The sequence below is a fragment of the Hibiscus syriacus genome, unplaced genomic scaffold (genome assembly GCF_006381635.1).
Source record: "Hibiscus syriacus cultivar Baekdansim isolate YM2019G1 unplaced genomic scaffold, ASM638163v2 tig00111983_pilon, whole genome shotgun sequence".
Lineage (NCBI taxonomy): Eukaryota > Viridiplantae > Streptophyta > Magnoliopsida > Malvales > Malvaceae > Hibiscus > Hibiscus syriacus.
This window is the reverse complement of record NW_024063228.1, coordinates 119,920-141,172: the sequence shown is the minus strand read 5'-3', so window position 1 is coordinate 141,172 and position 21,253 is coordinate 119,920. Positions and strand designations below refer to the sequence as shown.

Genomic DNA, 21,253 nt, shown 5'->3' with positions numbered 1-21,253 from the left:
GGATCGAATTTAAAAGTTAATATCTATAATAATTTAAGATGATAATAATCAATATAAAATAATTGTAAAATAAAAAACATCAAGATTTAACGTAATTTTTTTGGGACGAACATAAGACGAAGAAAATTCACTATGTCAAAAAATAAAATTTGCATCTAAATGTGATTTAAGGTTTAATCAACTTACATCAAATAAAATAATTTCTTGTTTACATAAATTTCTCTAATGTGTTATGTAAACTGAGTTTCTTATACTCCATATGTTTGTTATCACATATCCCCATTTTAAAATTTATTTTAAGTGAATTTATTTTTAATGATCTCTAATTCAATAAAAAAAATCTTAACCACATAACTCTAATAATATAATTACAAATAAAACGACAGAAAATCTAACACATTATTTCATTATACTAACTTGTAATTGGTAAGATAAGTTACAATTTCGATTATTTATATTAAATATTATTTTTTATTTGACTTTAATTAACGTAAATAAAAATTAAATCGAATAAAACATAACAACTCGTCTTGTTATACTAACTCGTGATTGATATTACACAATAATTTTTTTTAAAAGTAATGAGATTTTATGCATATTTAAACCGAGCGACCGTTCCTCAACCTACAATAAACTTCCGTTTGCTTTAGTCCATACGTTCTACTCCTCCTTGTCCTTTTGGTTCTATTAGAAATATAAAACCTGAAATAATCACTATATTTTGTAGCATTTGTGTTTCGTTGATGACTAACATGAAGGGAAATCGTTGGTTCCCTTTCTTCGTCCTGTTAATCCTAACGTCGGCGACCTTCCGCCATGGAAACTGCCATCCCCAGGCCGAAACAAGCGAAGGCAGCTTCGTTCAAACAAGAGGATTAACCAACTTCGTAGTCAACGGAAAGCCGTTTTACTTGAACGGCTTCAATGCTTATTAGATGATGGTGCTGGCCGCCGATCCTTCTACGAGAGACAAGGTTACGGACACGTTCCGAGAAGCCTCCAAGTATGGCATGAACATCGCAAGAGCTTGGGCTTTTAACGATGGTACTGATTACAGGCCTCTCCAGACTGGACTTAGTTGTTGCAGAAGCGAAGAAGTTCAGAATTCACTTGATTCTGAGTTTGGTGAATAACTTCAAAGACTTCGGAGGAAAACCTAAGTATGTTCACTGGGCAAACCGATGTGGTCAGAACCTTAGCAATGAAGATGAGTTTTTCACAAACCCGTTTGTCAAAGAATTCTACAAGAATCATGTTAAGGTACTTTGTCGAAAAAATCTGATATATTCCCACTTTCGGCTGAATTTTGTTTCGTTCTGGCTTACTATATTTACAGAACTGGATAAAAGAAATGGCTGCACATGCCAAGTCCATCGACAATCATCATTTACTGGAAATAAGACTTGAAGGATTTTATGGAGAATCAATGCCAGCGAAGAAACAATACAATCCAAATAATAATCCAACGGGGACTGATTTCATTTCCAATGATCTAATCACTGAGATCGATTTTGCAACCATTCATATCTACCCCGAGCAGTTGTAACATCTCTAGTATCTGTCAATTATGATCTTAACTCGAAAATCCATCCGATAAATTCAAACCCAATTTTTCATTTTTAACTAATCTGCGGTTACCGGCACCGACGAACTCAAACGACGAGGGCCAGCTTGCTTTTGTTGACAAATGGATCGAAGCCCACATTTTAGAGTGCAATGCAGTAGTTAAAAACCCGCTTCTCATAGGGGAGTTTGGCAGGGATTCTAAGTTGGCAGGCTACAGCTTAGAGAAGAGAGACGAGTATTTCCAACGGATTTACACTGCTATCTACAACAGTGCTAGCAGTGGGGAATCTTGTGCTGGTGGGCTGTTTTGGCAACTCTTGACCCTGGGAATGGATATGACCGCCGATGACCATCAGGTTGTTTTGCAACAATGCCCTTCAACTGCTTGCATCATTGAGCAGTCTCGGAAGCTATCGTCTCTCACTTGATTTACCAAAATGATGGAACGATTGTCGAATTATGTGAACGTTGCCTACATTATTGTAAAATTTCCCCCAAGTTTTATGAATGATATGAAATGTTACAAAAGAATTACGTTGATTAAAGTTTAAAGCCAGAAAGTAAATAATCAAATTATCTGACTGAATAAATAATTATTAATAAGTGACAGTAAAACAACTTTATTGAATTATTTAGAATTAAAATGAGAATCAAATTGAAATAATTTGTAAATATTAAAGATTAAATTTATTAAATTATTTTTAAATTAGAACTAAATCAATAGAATATATAAATTTTAAGATTATAATTATTATTATATTAGGTCATGTCATCACTTCTGATAATTTTGGGACGTGGTGACCATTTTAGAGTATAAAGTAATGCTAGTGACTAATTTGTCAAAAAAAACGTTTGGTGATCAAAACAGAAACTCAATAATAATTGAGTGACCAAATGGGATAACAAGACCCGATCCATGCCCATGACAAAAAGCGCAGCAATAATCCGAAAACTTCCCGATCCCTTTTTTCTCTTCCCCAAATGGCCTCCATCTTTGCTATTATTCGCTGCTCAGCCTCGGCTTGTCAACGCGCCATAGTTTATCAAAGTAGACCACAACGATTCCATTCGTTATCTTCACACGCTGCCAAATCCAGACTCATAAAGTTGAGCAATCCCATGAAGAATTGCTCGCTTTCATCAGATGCTGCTCCTTTCATCGTAACAGACGATGAGAAATACGGCAACAAGCAAGTCATCAGCAGCACTCCTCACCTCTGCGATTATATCCTCGCCAATGTTCGCGAACCTCCGGTACTTCTGAAAACAAAATTCCACCTTTTTTCAAAGAACTCCATTTCGCCATAATTTTTACGTTTACTGTGTTCAGATTATCTGGCAGTTGCGGGAAGAAACCGCTAGTATGCGCGGCAGTCAAATGCAGGTACCAAATGATCAACCATAGTTTCATTTTCTCTTTTTTTATACAACAAAAAAATGTGATTTATTTATTTATTTTACATTTTTTTTATAAGAATTTATTTTACATTTTAAAAGGTGTCTCCCGATCAAGCACAGTTACTAGCAATGCTAGTACAGATTCTCGGGGCTGAAAGATGTATTGAACTTGGTGTTTACACAGTAAGTCTATGCTCTGATTCCTTTTGACATCGATCTAATCTTTGGAAACTTGAATTTCAAAATTTGGATTTAGATATGAAGTAGTGTAAATTGAGTGATAAAACACCTACAAGTGATACATTCATAATTATTTATCCAATTCATGGATTCGTATTTATGAATTTGATTAATTTGTTTTTATACTTTTACAATATATATGGTATTGAAATCCAGCTATATTATTATAATATATGCATTTTATTTTTACAATTTATATAGCAAATGAAATCCAAATCCAAATTTTCAAATTCATGCTCTCAAATATAGCATTAAAGTTTTGGAAGTTGGAACTATTCCCCTTTTTTAAGTTAGATTTTGAGTTTGGTAAAGAGAATCCGCATTGGCTTTTTCTTTAGGGATACTCATCATTGGCTGTTGCATTGGCTTTACCAGTATCAGGCTGTTTAGTTGCCTGTGAAAGGGATGCTAGATCCCTTGAGGTTGCAAAAAGGTATTACGAACTAGCCGATGTTTCGCACAAGGTAACTAACTTTTCATGTAATAAAATATCTTTCCTATTCGAAGCGGTATTAGTATTTTAATTGCCTGAAGTGTTTGCATTAATCAGACTTGTTTCGATGGTATCTTATGTAGAATTATGTTGTTTTTTGGTGTTAGGAAAGCGTGAAACATGGACTAGCTGCAGATGTCTTGAAATCTATGATTTCTAACGGTGAGACTTGCAGGTGAGTTGCAGTGACGAATATTGTTCCCCATCCTTTTGCGTGCATTGCATTTTCTTGATAGAGTGCATCATGTGACCAACTATAACTCATGCATTGCATCTCTAAAGCAGCTATGATTTTGCATTTTTTGATGCTGAGAAGAGGATGAATCAAGAATATTTTGAACTGCTATTGCAGCAGGTAATACCAAACTAGAATCTCAAACATATGATTGTTTTGTTAAATACTATCATTTCTTTGCCTGGAAAATTTAGGTTATAGTTGTTGTGTTTACAGGTTAGAGTTGGGGGAGTAATTGTGATTGATAATGTCCTTTGGCATGGCAAAGTTGCTGACCCATTGGTAAATTGTTTGCCTATTGTTCTTATTCAGATGAAGTATCTTCGCATAGCTTTTCCTTGTAACAGGTAAATGATGCAAAGACTATCAGCATTCAGAATTTCAATCAAAACCTAATGGCGGACAAGCGAGTAAGCATCAGTATGGTAAGTACTTGCATTACTATGCACTTTTATCAATTTCTCTATGGAAATATTCAGTTCTTCCATAATGTTGTGCCTTTTGGAACATTAGGTGCCTATAGGAGATGGAATGACAATCTGCCGAATACAATGATCTAATCCCAACTCATACAACTTGACACGTGGGGTTCTTGAAGATCAAAAGCATAGATTCACAGCTGATATCTCCATTCTGTCATTCTCTGAAAATTCACTCATGCTTTTCAGATTACACTTTTAGTTTAGTTGACAGGTGAGAAGTGGGTTGATTTAAAACGGCTGCGACCATCAGCAACTCCTCTCGAGGTTGATTCAGATGCTTAAAATATCAGCCACAAATTGACAGAGTTTGGCTTAGATCTCCACATAAATTTTGTAAACGCAACTCGAAAAGAAAAGAAAACTACTTCTACACATTAATCTAATATACGTGTGTCAGAGACATTATTCAAAACTGGATTATTTAGCTGTAAGTTTTCAGCAATCTTTTTGATACATTGTAGCTCATTGATCTTCACTGCCTTGACTCATTAACTTGGTTTTCGTCTACCGTGCCATCTTCTGGACCTCCATAATTAACCCACGGTAGCAACAACTCAAACAAGGCAGCCAATGGATTGCGATTAGCAACATCACGTAGTGCTGGAACATCACTGCCGGCAGGGGTTGCGGACCTGCCCCTGATATGAGTACAGTCTCTCATGTCAACCATGAGTCGAATCAAATTGAATAAAAAATTATTTTTTTAACCGAGTCTAAATCTATTCACCTCTACTTGATTTATGTGATGTTCTGAGTTGGATACCGGAGAAGATGTTCCAATAACGATATTTTTCATATTCCTCCGGCTGTGGATTCCAGTTTCCATGTGAGTCGCATAATTACACTCACCATTACTGGTCGCACCCAGCATTACATGCACTTCAAGTACCCTAAATCAAGTCATCATCTATACATTAGAAAGAATAGTCTGTATAAAGGCCTATTTTAAATATCTTTAACGGGAACTTTAGTATTTACAAATTACAAAAAATCCATTTAATTTAATATTTATGGGGGGAAAACATAGAGTTTAATGCTTTGTAGGTTGCTACTGAATAAATGATTGGGACAGCCTAAGTTAATTTTAAACAATAAATAATGAAGCAATCCAATCCAGAAAATGGCCCTTTAAAAATGATCAGGCCGAGATTCATAATTACGAACCATCGGCTAATCGGCCATGGGAGCCCATGCGCAGCTCATGATCACAAATCTTCACTCATCATTTGGACTTAGCTTTTTGATTTGTCCCACGAAACTAAAAAGCAACAAACCAGTTCTGCTATAAATCTCTACCTCGTTTGCACCACTCCGAGCAACAACCCCCCCAAGTCTTAGAAACCCGATATTAAAACATACTTGAAGAATGCTGTCGTAGCATTTCTTGTTCCTCTCCCTTCAATTCTCTTCTATCTTTATTTCCTTAACCATTTTGCAGAGCAACAATGGTGCTTCCCTTTCTCCTCTTTGGTCATGGTGCTTTCACCACCCTCTGCTATTAGCCAATGTCTTGTTTTTCTTCAATGTCAGTGTCCTTTTCTGGGTCATCGGTCACATCCAATGCAGCAATTGGGTCAGTGGGTTTTAATTACTAGTTTATTTTTTTCCTTCAAAGTTTTTAAAAAGATTCCGTTTTTATGATGGGTTTTTGATTTTTTTGTTGGTTTCAGATGATTGATTTGTACCGGACGGTCCTACCCGTGTTGCTAGTTTATTACTACGCAACACACCCTTCGGCTCAATTTGATCGGTGGAGATCCAAGCTTGTGATAGCGTTGACATGGGTTTGGAGTATTAGGCTGACCCATAACTATTTTAGGCGAGAAAATTGGCAATGGGGTGCTAGAGAAGACTGGAGGTTCACCGATATGCGCGGACAATATGGTAAACATTGGTGGTGGATGTCCTTCTTTGCTGTTTACTTTTCCCAACAGGTGAATGCTTCAAAGATCTTTGCTTTATCAATTGGAAAATATATTCAATAAAGCGGTTAAAGCTTTGATTTGTTGTGTTTGATGCGTTTTGCAAGAAGCAGATTTCATACTTATGCTACTATGAAATGGCTATTGAACTCTGCAGATATTTTTGATTGGGGTATGTCTTCCACTGTATGCGGTGCATTCTGTGGATAAGCCTTTGAACATCTGGGATTTTGTTGCTGCTTTAGTTTGTTTGGGCATTGTCATAGCACTCTTTGCAGATACACAATTGCATGATTTCGTGACTAGAAATCGCAAGCTGAAAGATCTTGGAAAGCCTATGGTCCCTAATCTTGACAGGGGCTTGTGGCGGTACTCGCGCCATCCAAACTATTTCGGCGAGCAATTGTGGTGGTGGGGGCTGGTCGTGTTTGCTTGGAGCCTCGGACATGGATGGACTATTGTTGGAGCTTTGATCAACAGTATGTGCTTAGCTTATGTTTCGGTGCTCGTCGATCGGCGGATGTTGAAGCAAGAGTACAGAGCTGAAGCGTGCAGGCTGTACCAAAAGACAACCTCAGCATGCGTGCCGTGGTTCAAATCTTCTGCTGAAGCAGTGAAAGATAAGCATACTTGATCTGGTTTTTTGTTCCAGTGCCAATTCTGAGTGTTTTTTTTTATGTTATGTCTTGCTGCTGTCAACGCTTGTGATGTATGCTGCTGCCCATTTGAGAGAAAAGTGGTTGTTGTCTTTGGTAGTCAAAGAAATCATTCTCTGAAATCATGTAAATTCTTTGTCTATTTGCAATGGGATCTTTTCCTTCTCTTGATTCACATATATTTGTAATATGTAGAATCTGTAGGCCATATCATGTGTTTTGTATAGTTATTTTCTTGAATTTTAAATTTTAAATTAATGTATGTGATGGTTTTCACAAAATACGTCAAAGTTGATTCATGGAACAAAATATGCAATGGTGTCATAATTTGATCAAAGAAATACAAAATAATACAAACGACTTATGATGGCAAAAGGGGGAAACCAAAGGGCATTGCGTGACTCTGAATCGGTGATCCTCTTTCTTGTTCGCTCTCCGTTGCTTAAAACCCCAGCAAAGGATTGCTGTCCGGTTGACTATAAATTGAGGGGAAAAAAAGGAAGGAAAAACAACAACAATAACATGGGCTTCTTCTTCAATATTTGTTCACATCAACAAGAAGAAACTTTGGGTTTCACTTCCAGTTCTGGGATTTGTTGCTGCGTACGCAGTGCTTTGGCTTTGTGTTGTACCCATAAACGCCTTGGTCTCTGTCACGCAATATCCTCTGTGAAAGCAGCATCTAGAGCAGAAGCCATCACTTAAGCTGAGGTTTGGTCGGAATGGGGAGTTTAAGATTCTACAAGTGGCGGACAATGACGCTGTGTGAGGATATGTTGCCTAGTCAGGTTCAAGATTGCTCTGACCTCAACACTTACTGCTTTTATCCACCGCATGATTGACGTTGAGAATCCTGATTTTATCGTTTTCACCGTTAAGCTTATGACCCTTCGAAAGTATTGAACTTTATGAGATGAAAGTCTGAAAATTTATTGGTCTGGTTAACGTACAGATAAGTTGCACAAAAAATTCGAATATCCGATTTTGCGAAAAAAATATCCGAAATCGGATTTGGGAAAACCCAGTTTTTTTTAACCGGATCGGATTTTTTTAAACCGGTTATTTTAACCGGTTTGGTAAAAAAACTGAGACCGGATAAAAAACCGGTTTGAAAAAAACCGGTTAAAAAACTGATTTTATCCGGAAAAAAAATGGTATGGGTTTAAAAACCTAGCCGTTAATATAACCGTTGGGGGATTTTGTGACCGTTTTTAACCATTTTTTTCTTTAAAAAATTATCATTTTACCACCCTAAACATATATAAATAGGTTTGGGATGTATTTGGTTGATTACAACTTTCTCAAATCTTATTACACAACACCTAAACATCTCTCAAATCTTATTTTTGTAATTTTTTGTTCATCATGAGCAACACGGCTGAATCTTCCGTCGGGGGAAACCTTGAAGTCGTGAGAGTGATCAAACACACTCGAAACAAAGATATTTGGGATCACTACGATTTATGTGAGATGTCAAATGGCTCGAGGAGGGCGCGTTGTAAACTTTGTCTAAAGTTGCTTGCATCGGAAGGAAACACAACGTTAAAGAACCATTTGACAAAATCATGCAAGGCACTTCGCTCAAGATCGGATCCTAGTCAATCGAATCTTACACCGCAAGGTGGTGTTTTTGTTTACGACAACGAAAAATTACGAGAAGCGTTTACAAAGTTCGTGATTACAAAAGCATTGCCGTTCGACCACTTTGATGATGAAGATTTCACGACAACAATTCAACAACTAATGCAACCACGTTATACTCAAGTAAGTCGTACTACCCTTAGAAGAGATGCTATAAAAATGTGGCGTACAGCGAGGGAAAAAATGATTTTAGGATTCCAAGAACATCGTTATGGTGTGTCGCTTACATGTGACGTTTGGAGTTCCCCTCATAATACCGAAAATTCTTTTTTAGCCGTTACGTCACATTGGTTAGATCAAGATAATTGGCAAATGATGAAAAGAACAATCGCATTTGAATTATTCGGTGAGCCGCATACCGGTGCTAATTTATTTACACTTTTAAAAATTGTAATTTGTCTTTATAAATTAGAAAATAAAGTTTGTAACAACAACAAAAGACTAAATGATTATAAACGATTTTGTAAGTCCGTTAATAAAAAGCTTTGGGTCCTAATTTGGATTGTCCAACTCGTTGGAACTCAACTTGGATGATGATGCATACTGCCTTAAGGCAAAGGGAAACATTGCAAACATTTCACGATCGGCTTTTCGAGAGGGGTCATGTCCCAAACATTTATCCGGATTCGAGTTGAGAAACTATAGCCAAAATAACCGATTTGCTTGGGGTTTTTAAAAATGCAACAACTTTTTTATCCGGTGTTTATTACCCTACTAGCTCGTTGGTTCTTAATCAAATATTTTTGTTGGCTACCCGACTAAATGACTTTGAATTTGAAACCGAAGTCTTTCAAGAAATTGGCTTTGCAATGAAGGAAAAACTTTTAAAATATATTAAGGAGATTCCCCCCATTTTTACTTGTGCCGCCGCTTTAAACTCAATGTTAAATGTTGGCAGGGTTGAAACACTAATTGAACAAATTGCATTTGCTTTTAATCTAACCGATGATGAACCCAATTTTGTCCAAAACCAAATAAATTATTTTAACAAATGTTTTCGAGACATGTTTGTAATTTATTTAACTAAATACGGATCAAGTAGTGTAATACACGATCAAATGATAATGAATGCGGAATCATCTAGTAGACGTCCAAGTAACATAAATTTGAATCTTTTTAACACTCTTGTAAATTCACAATCCAAACGATCACGTACTACCACCCCAAGTAGCGAGTTGGGAAATTACATGTCATGCGATTTTCTATCAAAAATGACATTTGAAGAGTTTGAAAGTTTGAATATTTTGGCTTGGTGGAAAGAAAAGGAAGCACAATTTCCGATTCTAGCCGCCATGGCCCGTAATTTACTAACCGTCCAAGCTTCTACGGTAGCTTCGGAATCCGCTTTTTCTGTTAGTGGCAGGGTTATATCGCAACGGAGATCAAGACTAAGTCCCGAGTCGGTGGAAGTATACATTTGTTTAAAGGATTATTTGGATGGAGCGGCTCGTAAGCAACATATCACCACCCTAGAAGATGCAATTGATGCCGATTTGGAAGCAAACTTACACATTGAAGAAGTCGAACTTGGAATATCCCCTCCAAACGAAGAAGGCGAAGATGATGAAGAAGAGATGGCAATGTAGTTTATTTTTAAACTTTATTTCAATTATCGTAAACTTTGTTTCAATTATCGAACTTGAAGTTTTTAAGTATTTGAATTTATCGAACTTGGAAGTTTTTAAGTATTTGAATTTATTAAACTTGGAAGTATTTAAGTATTTCAATTATCGTAAACTTTGTTGCAATTGATGACGATGTAATTTTAATAATATTAAAATCTATTTTTTTTATAACATGTTTTTTAAAAAAACCGATTTTTTTAAAACCGAAACCAGTTACACCGGTTAGGATATCCGGCCCTCCAAACCGGTTAGAAAACCGAACCGGTTATTTTATAAACCGGTTTTTTTTCTATGGGAAAAAATCGGATCGTATAAAAATCGATCCGGATCGGATTGAAATCCGACTTCTGTGCAACCCTACGTGCAGAGCAGGCTTGCTTTTTTTCATTTTTTGCGTTTAACAATCCTCATGCTTTCATTTTGGCGGCTTTAATGTGGTTTCAAAATGACATTGGCCGAAACCCTGAATTTTCTTCTTGCTAGCTTTTAATACCATAGCATAGTATAGTAATTCTTTATAACTATGTTTATTGTGATGTCCGAGTTCACCCTATGCAACTGTTTTGTATGTATGTTAGGGGATAGCATCTTCGGATTTAATTCCATGGATGCAGCATTTGCCCCTGCAATTGCTGCTAGAATTCCGTTGGCTGCTGTTTTGGGGAACCATGACCAGGAAGGCATATTGTCATGAAACACATAGTTGGATTGAATCATACACCGTCTCAATTAAATGCTACTGGGGTACATGTTATTGATGGGTTTGGGAACTACAATCTAGAGGTTGGTGGAGCCGAAGGGTCCGATTTTGTAAACAAATCTATTCTCAATCTCTACTTCCTTGACGGTTGTTATTACTCGAAGGTTCCAGCTATCCCTGGCATGGCTGGACTGGATTAAACCCTCGCAGCAGTTGTGGTTTCAACGCATTTCTGCAATGCTTCTGGTATGAACCTAGTTCGACTGATTGCATGTCATATCTATGTTAACCCAATAATTATGCCATGTTTTAGTTTTGTACCTCCGATCTCAAGTTATGTAAGACAAGGCTGTAAGGTTGGTGGTGATGAAATACGACCCTGGTCACCAAATACGTTGGTGGTGGTGATGGGGCATAGGATGATGGACAAGAAGGAAAGGTGAAAAAAAACAAAAAGATTTTCTAGACTCAAATAGTGGTCAACGTGGCTGTAATGTGTATCAGCATTTCGTCACCCACGTTAACGGACGTTAATGTTAATGGTGAGTGATCGATTTATTATAAATCAATAACTTTAGTGACTAATTTGTTACTTTTGAAATTTCATTGAGGAAAATAAAAATTCACTCAAAGTTTAGTGACCATTTTTGTCGTTTATCCTTAAATTAATGGAATTTTAACAAGGTGTAAGAAATAATATAAAAAAATGAAAAGTCATGTGAACAGCTGGACATTAGTTGAACCGAATTTTCTAGTTTCTTTGCCTCGTTAAAAAAATCGACTCTGACTTGCTTCGACCCAATTGATTACTTTTTTACCCAGTCTGGGGATTAGGGTTAGGGATCGAAAATAAATTGCAGGAGATCCTTTCAATTTCAGTCACATGCCGTGCTTCACGGCAATTCCGCTCCACATCTTAACCGTCCTTTTCCTCTTCTTTTGTTTCTCTGCACCGATCGCGCAATCTTCGACAGATGATTCAGGATCTATCCGTTTACCTTCCGATGGATTCACTCCTAACGGCGATAACGAAGGCGTCTGCGCACGATTTACCAAGCCGGCATCCTGCCCGGTAAAATGCTTCCGTACGGAGCCAGTTTGCGGCGTTGATGGCGTGACCTACTGGTGCGGTTGCGCCGACGCCTATTGTGCCGGTACACGCGTGGCGAAATCAGGATTTTGTGAGGTTGGAAGTGGAGGTAGCGCGTCGCTTCCTGGTCAAGCTCTGCTTTTGGTTCACATTGTTTGGCTCATCTTGCTCGGTTTTTCTGTAGTGTGTGGTCTTTTCTAATTCTTTTTTCTTCAAAAAGAGATATTTTATGTAATTTCCCCCGGATTCGATCTGTAATTTCCTTTGTCAGCTATTTGTAAATCAAATTCGTTGGATTATATTACAATTTGATTGATTTTTGTTTCAATTGCTTCATTAATCTTCACTCTATCGATTCGATTCTAGACTTTTAGAAAAATCGAGCAATGGACACGGAATTCTGCACAATTTCGTCACTTTTTAATTGAAGAACAAAAAGAATAATCCATGAATGACCACTTATTAATTGAAGAACAGAAAGAATAATCCTTGAATGAGTGAGGCGACATCCACGGTTGTCCAGAATTGCCAAAAATATTCAAAATTAGAGAAAGGCATACCTATGGTTATTCCCAAAATGTTTTTGGCAAATGGATGGGAACATCGGTTGTAAAGTTTTGAAATTTTCCACGCAGAAGTTCGATGCCAGGTCTTGTCCGTCACCACTTTCATAGATGCCTATTAGTAATCGTTTACTCGAACAGTATACAAGTTAATACAAGCTCTAATCGTGATTAAATTCCGTAAACACAAGACGTATTTAGTGTTCGCTGCTAATGAATCTCTCTCTCTGAAATGCATGAACTTTTCCCCAGTGCTTCTGTAGATCTCTTACTGTTCAATAAGGCAATGATAATATGATGGAAAACAAAAAGGTGGCAAATTTGATTCATATTCCAAATTTGGAGGGGAGAACCCCTATTTATAGATAAACCGGGAAAGATAATGAATTATGCTTCGAAGCTTAATATTTCTTCTCTAGTTGCTTTATTTGCTGGAGATGAACTGCTGTCAACAATGGAAGACTGTTACTGCAATGGTAGTCATCAACTTCGCTCTGGCCGTAACGAATGTGCTTACCAAAAAGATTCTCGAAGATGGCGTGAGCCGTATAATCATCTTGATGTACCGTCAGGCTATTTCCGCTGTTTTCTTGGCTCTGATCACCCTACTTTTGGGAGAGGTAATCGTGCTGGTGTTTTACTTAACTATGTCTATGTCAGCTGGTTTCATTGGCTTCCTTGCATAAAAACTAGACCCAAGCTCACAGCTGATATTTTATTCCAGCTTTTCCTCAATGCTCTTATAGGGTTAGTTCTAAAGATATTGAATAGCTATCTCCAGTTTGGTTGATCCTCAACTTTATAAATTATAGTAAGAAACTTTAACAAATGTAATCCAGGGCAACACTCTGTCTGTACTCTCCTTCTGGGACTTGAATATATACTTCTTCAACTTTCACATGTGCATTCGTCAATATGGTCCTGCAATTACCTTTATGTTGGCGCTACCATTTGGGTAATTTCTTAAACACCGAGTGCTTTTTGGTAGCTTTTAAATTCGGTCCCGTCCGGTCTTATCTCTTCGATTATATCATTCATTTTGCAGTCTAGAGAAAGTGAATCTCAGAAACAAGGCTGGGGTTACGAAGGTTATAGGTACATTGGTTTGCATCGGTGGGACTATGGTGCTGACACTTTACAAAGGGAAAACATTGGTGGGATCGGATACGGGGGTCGTGGTTCATACCAAAAACTATGCTAATATGATGGTTTCGAGTAAGAATAAGAAAGAGAGATGGGCCATCGGTTCCATATTTCTGGCTGCCGGTACTGTCTTTTTGTCGTCGTGGTTCCTTCTGCAAGCCAGAATTGGAAGGACATATCCATGCCAATATTCCAGCACTGCAATTTTGTCATTCTTCAGTGGAATTCAGTCAGCCATCATAAGTTTGATAACAGAGAGGGACTTTACCAGATGGATGTTGAAGGAAAAACTCGAACTCATAACAATGGCTTACAGCGTAAGTAATCACCACCGTATTTTCAAAGTTTTGATCTTTACTGCAAAATCAAACTCATAATCACAGTCCAATTTCTTGATCCAAAAATGAAGGGAATGGTGGGATCTGGGATGTGCTATGTGGGATTGTCCTGGTGTGTGAAACAAAAAGGTCCAGTCTTCACATCAGCCTTCACGCCACTGGTGCAAAGATTTGTAGCCATATTTGATTTCACTATTCTACATGGACAAATCTACTTTGGAAGGTTTGTTTCTTACTTCAATCCTCCTTTCCTAATATTAATTGTTGTTCATCAAACATTTTATATGGCTTCTAATATCCGTTTATCGGCTACGAACAGCGTGATCAGATCTATTTTAGTTGTAATTGGATTATATATCCTGTTGTGGGGCAGAAACCGTGAGGCCGAACAAATTCAACAGCTGAAACAGACTCACATAGAAGAAGACAGTAATGCAAGAGCACAAGTTTAACAAATGTCCACGTTTCTTGTTCAACAAGATAAGGTTGCCAGTGTTGTATCGAAATAAACATTTACGAAATTTATACAATGAACTCCATTAGAATTGCCACTGCTATTTTTTATTTACTTGAGTCCAGACAAATACACAGAGACTGTATATGCTGAACTAATGAACCTGTTTCGAGTTCAGACAAATACCCACACCAACATTCATTACTTAAGACATGAATAAGGGTAAATTTACACCACATACCACTCAAATCCTATTAACTTGTTTATACAATTGAACTTCTAATTTTATTAATTATAACACTTAACTTTGATTTCTGTTTCAATTATACACTTCTTTGTCAAATCACTTCAATTTTACCAAAAACTACATCATTTGATGTGTCAACCACATGAGTAACTATTAGCCACGTCACTTTGTTGTTAGTAATTTAATGATAAAGTGACATAATTGAAGTGAAAATTAAAATTTAATATTATAACTGATAAAATTAAAATTTTACGGTATAAATATATTAACGGGCAAAGTTGAGTCGTATCTGGTGTAGTTTACCCCATGAATAATAACACAAAACTAGAATGAGATTTGACATTATAATATATATTGAAATCCGACTAATATAAGAGATGACCATCTAGTTCAGTTGGTAGAGCACAAGATTCTTAACCTTGAGGTCGTGAGATCGAGTTTCACGGAAAGTATTTCATAATTCGGAAGTCTTCTACGGAAGTTGCTCTCAACCTGGTGTTAGAGCAGCCTACTATCTTATCTCCCCTTATCCCATTACATATGAGAATAAGGGACAACCATTTGACTAATATAACTGTTCTTTTACCAGCCGTAAAGTGGATGAATTTAGTTGGATTCCAAAGCATGATTTCTTTCCAAATATATTAATCACAACTTGCTGCTTCAACTATACTGTATGAGCGCTTTTATCTCGTTTCTCATTAATGATTAAAATATATATAAAAAAGTACATGAGAATTACAGATAATTTATTATTATAAATATACTCTCAATTTTAAACCAACATACGATGATTAAAATAAAATCATATCACCTTAATCTAATGTTAAAAATAATTTCTCTCTAAATAATTCTCAGTGACCTATTTTTATTCTTATTTCCTCGAATAAGCTAAATATATTATTATTATCAAACATAGAAATGGCATTAACTACAAATAGACAACAACATGGTCCCTGCAAATTCTTAGCCTACCAGCCATCACCTAAAAGACAGCTTGGCCACTACACACCTCTTGCAGCTGCTCTCTGCAACACCCTCGAATTAACCACTTTTGTGTTGTTTTGTCTCTGTTTTTAATTTCATATACATTGTAGCTTGCGCATGTGGTTGCTCTATCACCATCAATTAAGCCTAATTACCTATTAAACCTCACCTATGTATTACTCTCTTTATAGGGTGTGGAGGATTTCAATTTTCAATGCCTTCTATTTTCTCTTTCAATGTGTAGTTAGGAATCTTGTGATTGAATCTTTTTTAACAATAATTTCACACCCATCTAGTATTTCACCTTTAACCCTTTTTATCTATATTTAATTACAACCTTTCCAACATCTATGGCTTTAATCTTCATTTTTTATGTATAGACTATATGTACTATACCCTAACTTTTTCCATGTTACTAAAGCATCATTAAAAACATCATATATATATATATATATATATATATTATTTTTAGTTCTTTAGTACTAATAAGAACAGTGTTGGGGTAAGATTGCCAACTGGTATTTTCTAGGTTAATGCAGTGCAGATATGTCTTATCACATGCATATATGTATATTGTATAATCGTCTTAGACTGATGCAATGTTAGGGAAGTAGCGAATATGCATGCATACATACACATATATCTACGTATAAGAATCCGTCCCCTAAGAAAAAGAAGTTAAAATAGAAGTTATTTTCTTGCGCAACAAACAAACCCTAAAGTAATTAATATTTGTTAGAGATTTGTTTGCTATCATTGGTAATTAATCTTAGGCTAAACAGACATCTATCACATGTATCAGTGCCAATGATATGCATTTTACATCAGACTATAATAAATCTTTATTAGATACGGATGTCCGGTCCTAGAAATATATAGAATCATGGGTAGCTCCAAGCATGTAATGAAGTCGATGCACGTTTCATATATGTATGTGTGTATGTAATTAATTCATGAATGCAACTCAACTAACAAGGACAAGGTGATAAGCTCACTGCATTTTAATGATTTAAAACAACTATTGTAGTATGCTTAGTCAATTTAAAAGCTGCACCAATTAGTAGCTAGAAGTGAGACGGCATTGATTGAGTAAAATAAATATTTTTCAACAACTTGGCAATTACTAACTTAGTATATATACCAACGAACGGTGACGGATTCAAAAATATTTTTTAGGATTGATACATGTGTATTAATAATATAAATTTTTTATATAGGATGTGTATAAATAAAATTTTAGGGTGGATACACCCAATAAAATAAGTAACTAATCGAAGAAAATTCGAATTTTAGGATATATACGTGTCTATTCTAAATTAAGAGTGGATTTGAATGCTTGTAAATAGCTGATATAACCATATTGATGTATTTATTATTTTTTGGATGAAAAAATGTTATTAGTTCCAACCTATTTCATGTCTTCTTATAAGCTATTTTTGATGTACAAAGTACTTTCTTAATTAATTCCCCCAGTAATTTGAACTACCTGCCATTGCATTCAATTCAAAGATTGATATATTTGTATAATTTTATGCGTGATCAATAAATCAAATATAACTTAATCGATACTATCAGAGACATTAATGTGATATTTCATGCACGCATGTAAGTTCAAATTATTTAGACAAAGCAAGGGAACTCTTACAAGGATTCAGTCTGAGTAGACCTGTCATTGGAGGAATCTGAACCCTCTTTAGCACAAGAGACTTTGGTGTGTAGCAGTCCATAATCACGGCTGTGAAGAGAAGACACGAATTACCAAGAAAGTAAAGTGATCATATGATATATGTATGAAAAACTTACAAATTTAAGAATACAGATAATACTTTTTTTTACAGTGCTGCAACTTTCCCTGCAAGCCTGCAGCTTAGTTCAGCAGCAAACAAGCCAAGAAACTATAAATATATATAAACGTAACATGGAAAAACGTAAGAAAGAGAGAGAGAGAGAGAGAGAAGAGAAGAAGCAAAGAAATGTCCATTTTTAGACTATAGATTCATCAGCTACCCATGCATACAGCACAAGTAAATGCTGTCAGGAAGAGCAAAGGATATATATATATATATATATATATATGTATATGTATATAAACAGACAGGGGAAAAGCCATTTTGGCTGGTTGTAATTTTCTGTATATATATAATATACACAATTAATTTTCAAGTTCATATGTTGCTTCTTTCATCTTTAGCTCTTTCACAGATCCCAAACCTTAACTAACTATGGTACTGAAACAATAAATAAATCAAAAGTAAATGAAAACTCAGATTGATAAAAGTCTTATCTTTCGACCTCTTCCCTAAATCCAGTGCCTGTCACGATTTGACGACAGCTGCGAATTTCTCTTCACTGATCAGAGCTCCAAATCAACGGATAAGGAAGATTTACCTTTCCTTGATATTCAGCTTGCATAGCGGACAGTGAGATATTATTTGTTATTGGACTGTCTTGGTTGGAGAGAAGAGGATGAAGATCCATCTTGTGTCGGATTAGGACAGTCCATGTTCACACCAAACAACCTTAGCCTTTTAGCCGCAGTTTTGTTTCCCTGAACTGGGACTGAATCAATCACCATTGGCATTGGTTCCCCTCTTCCTCCCCCTTGCAGTGTCCCAATTTGATGTGATGATGACGTCAAATAATACTCCGACACATTGCCGACAGTAATCTGCTGGTGATCTTGGTGTTGATGGTGATGATTGTAAGGATAAATGCTGTAATTCAACCGATGTAAAGGTTCGTAGTTCCGAGACATGCAAATCTGTTGAGGCAGCGAGTAGTGTCTACCCCACCGGACCGGCTGAGGAAAGTTGAATTGATTTTGGAGCTGAATATGTGCAAACGGTGAAGGATCGAGCACATTAGGACGGGGCCTCCAATCGATATAACCGGTCTTTCACCGACTCCCCAACACCTCTCTGAAACGACACTGTATCACCTGCAACAAGCTTTTTCTCCTTTACAAAACGGCTCCAACCTTAGTAATCACATAACTCTGGCTACTATTCCAATACGAGTACCGGAACCGCCACAACTTGCCGTTCCGATCTTCGAAATTCAATAACAGTCCTTTCTTGATCGAGGAAGAGTCGAGAGGGAAATACTTCTCGGCATGTTGCTTCGGTATAACGAGGCGATTGAGCTTGCCTACATCACTTGGTGTGACAACTTTATCAAACTGTGTTCTTTCTCAATAGACCTACTGCCATCATCACCGTCACAATCTCTACAGCTTCCGATAATGTTTGATTCTCGTTGTTGTTTCCGAGTGACAAATCCATCAGCTCTAGTTTCTTGTCGATATTGAAACCGGACTCTTGGGTTTTGTAATCTTCTCGGGAATCCAAGGTTCCAAGCGACAAGTGAACGGAGTCCTTGTACTTTGAAGAAACTGAAGAAGAAGAAGAAGAAGAAGGGGAAAACGGAAGTTGCTTGAAATTTCTCTCACCAGTACTTCTCATCATCATCCTCTTGATCTGCATTATTACGATACCCTTTTTCTCTTGCACAAAGTTCATTATGATTTCCTTGTTTATCACACTAAATAATAAAATTCACATGAAAAATTGGTGGCTAAATGGTGGGAAATAAAGGGTGGGTGTAGCTAGCTTCTATAATTTAAAACTAAAACAAGAAACTGACCTGCAAATACTGGTTTCTTAGAAGTATTCTTGATCTTTGAGGGTCGTTGCCTTCTTCTTTGACCAAAAGAAAAATAGAGAAAAAAAACTGGAAACCCTAAACAACAAATGAAGGGCATGGAGAAATCAACAGGGAAAGTTGTTTCTGGGTTTCTTTAACCTAGCACCTTGGCTTACAAAAAGCAATAAACAAGAAGAGAGAAATTGCCTCCCTCTGAGGTTCTCTCAGTGCCAATTGAACAAAGGTGAAGCCTACAAGTCTTTGCTTTTTAGGTTCCTAAAGGAAGAGAGAGCGATAAGGTTAATGCTCCAACGCAGGGGACCCATGAATGATCTGGTTCGACTCATGTGAGCTTGTCGTTTTCATGGTTTATCTATAATAATCATCTCCGTTGAGACCCCAAACGCCCAGTTGGTCTTTAACTACTCTGGGCGCCATTGAATGTGTGCTGCTGCTGGTCCTGCAAAAGGAGGATAAAAACTAGTGGACATTATCAAACGAACAAAAAAAAATGGAGATTCCTTTATTATCGTATACAATACCAACTACCCCAGTTAGTGCAGTTGTTCAAGCTCGCAATTCCTTCTTAAAGTCTTCTAACTTTGAGTCTCACACGAATCCTGCAAATTCAGTAGTTGAGAAATTTATTGTTATTTTTTAAAGTTTCGAATTTTAGAATCGTGTACATAGATATATAAGCGTTTATTATGAAAGTAATAGAGACTTTGAACAAATATTATATTACATTCATCTCAAATTTATAAAAAAAAAATTGTCTGGTCAATCTTAGTCAAATTGATTGAAGTTTTAAAATTATTCAAATTATTTTTTTTGTTTAATGATTCCAGTTTTAACATTAAGGATATAATATGAATAACATTTTTAGTCTCAAAAACTTATACGTTTTATCAATTTCATACAAATTCAAAACAATTCAATAAATTTTAGTTCAACATATTAAGTTTTTTTTTTATCATTTTAGTCTTTTTCGAAGACACCATGAAACCAAGCGAGCCTATCAGATCAAAATAACAGTTGGATAATTTTATTTTGTTATAAAATAGTAAAATGTTACTGTTAAACTTATAGTATACCAAGAAAATAATATATTTATGGAAGAATAACAAACAATTTAAGAGAAGAATAATAGATATAATTCTAATGTGAAAGGTTAAATTCATTGAATAGTTACGAATCAGGACCAAATTGATGAAATGTATAATTTTTTGGGAGTAAACTTACTATTATATCAAATCAAGTCATTATTTCATCTAATATTTAACAGCCTATAACTTGTTTATAACAAAATTTTAATTGAGTGACTAAATTGTAATATTTATAAAAGGATATGTTTGTTATAAATTATATAATTAAATGATCTGGAGTGTATTTTACCTCAAATATATAATTGGTATTTTTAATTTATTAATAATAGTGAATATAAATTCTTTTTTAAGAAGCCTAAACTCATCATACCATACCTTTAGACACGGGTTAAAAATATAAAACTGTCACTATTCTATTTAAAACATTACTATTGTCATAAATAATATATTAATTAACCCTTGATTTTGCTTGAGCTGTCTCCTATTAAGAATATAAGGATAGTTGAGGACTTGAATTGAAAATTAAAATAAAGGTTTTGGACCATTTTTTTTTTTTTTGCAACTCGGGTTGCTAATTAATACTTTGTGTAATGTTAAATAGTTAATGTTGTTCAATACCGTTATCAAGATCTCAATTAATTATGGGAGAGGATAGTTTAAGTACCCCCTACATTCAAAATAGTGGACCGTTGATTAAGTACTTAAAGGTTAATTAATAACATAAT

The 21,253-nt window shown here is 35.9% G+C and overlaps 3 protein-coding genes and 3 pseudogenes across 3 annotated transcripts; 5 read left to right on the top strand and 1 right to left on the bottom strand.

Annotated features, from left to right (window-relative positions):
* The first annotated feature begins 705 nt into the window (after positions 1–705).
* LOC120173643 lies at positions 706–2,014 on the top strand (annotated as a pseudogene).
* Positions 2,015–2,535: 521 nt separating this feature from the next.
* On the top strand, positions 2,536–4,727 carry LOC120173648 (O-methyltransferase MdmC-like). Its single transcript, XM_039180743.1, has 9 exons — positions 2,536–2,820; positions 2,897–2,950; positions 3,064–3,147; positions 3,543–3,668; positions 3,805–3,872; positions 3,983–4,052; positions 4,149–4,214; positions 4,280–4,357; positions 4,446–4,727. Exons 1-9 carry the CDS (start codon positions 2,548–2,550, stop codon positions 4,485–4,487), a joined length of 861 nt encoding a protein of 286 aa, XP_039036674.1. The 5' UTR covers positions 2,536–2,547; the 3' UTR covers positions 4,488–4,727.
* Positions 4,728–5,594: 867 nt separating this feature from the next.
* LOC120173725 lies at positions 5,595–7,152 on the top strand (annotated as a pseudogene).
* Positions 7,153–11,669: 4,517 nt separating this feature from the next.
* On the top strand, positions 11,670–12,377 carry LOC120173647. Its single transcript, XM_039180742.1, has one exon. It carries the CDS (start codon positions 11,842–11,844, stop codon positions 12,247–12,249), a length of 408 nt encoding a protein of 135 aa, XP_039036673.1. The 5' UTR covers positions 11,670–11,841; the 3' UTR covers positions 12,250–12,377.
* A 616-nt stretch (positions 12,378–12,993) lies between these two features.
* On the top strand, positions 12,994–14,544 carry LOC120173724 (WAT1-related protein At3g30340-like). Its single transcript, XM_039180807.1, has 5 exons — positions 12,994–13,266; positions 13,451–13,566; positions 13,657–14,071; positions 14,164–14,315; positions 14,466–14,544. The coding sequence occupies exons 1-5, from the start codon at positions 12,994–12,996 to the stop codon at positions 14,542–14,544; spliced, it is 1,035 nt and encodes a 344-aa protein (XP_039036738.1).
* A 3,388-nt stretch (positions 14,545–17,932) lies between these two features.
* Positions 17,933–19,860, bottom strand: LOC120173723 (annotated as a pseudogene).
* Positions 19,861–21,253: the final 1,393 nt, after the last annotated feature.

Bases quoted from the DNA above. Each gene is read 5' to 3' on its own strand.
- LOC120173647 (XM_039180742.1), top strand. From the start codon at position 11,842: ATGCCGTGCTTCACGGCAATTCCGCTCCACATCTTAACCGTCCTTTTC.
- LOC120173648 (XM_039180743.1), top strand. From the start codon at position 2,548: ATGGCCTCCATCTTTGCTATTATTCGCTGCTCAGCCTCGGCTTGTCAA. The intron at 3,669-3,804 runs GTAACTAACTTT...TTTTGGTGTTAG, and splicing joins TAGCCGATGTTTCGCACAAG to GAAAGCGTGAAACATGGACT. The intron at 4,358-4,445 runs GTAAGTACTTGC...TTGGAACATTAG, and splicing joins AGCGAGTAAGCATCAGTATG to GTGCCTATAGGAGATGGAAT.
- LOC120173724 (XM_039180807.1), top strand. From the start codon at position 12,994: ATGAATTATGCTTCGAAGCTTAATATTTCTTCTCTAGTTGCTTTATTT. The intron at 13,267-13,450 runs GTCAGCTGGTTT...AATGTAATCCAG, and splicing joins TTTTACTTAACTATGTCTAT to GGCAACACTCTGTCTGTACT. The intron at 13,567-13,656 runs GTAATTTCTTAA...TTCATTTTGCAG, and splicing joins ATGTTGGCGCTACCATTTGG to TCTAGAGAAAGTGAATCTCA.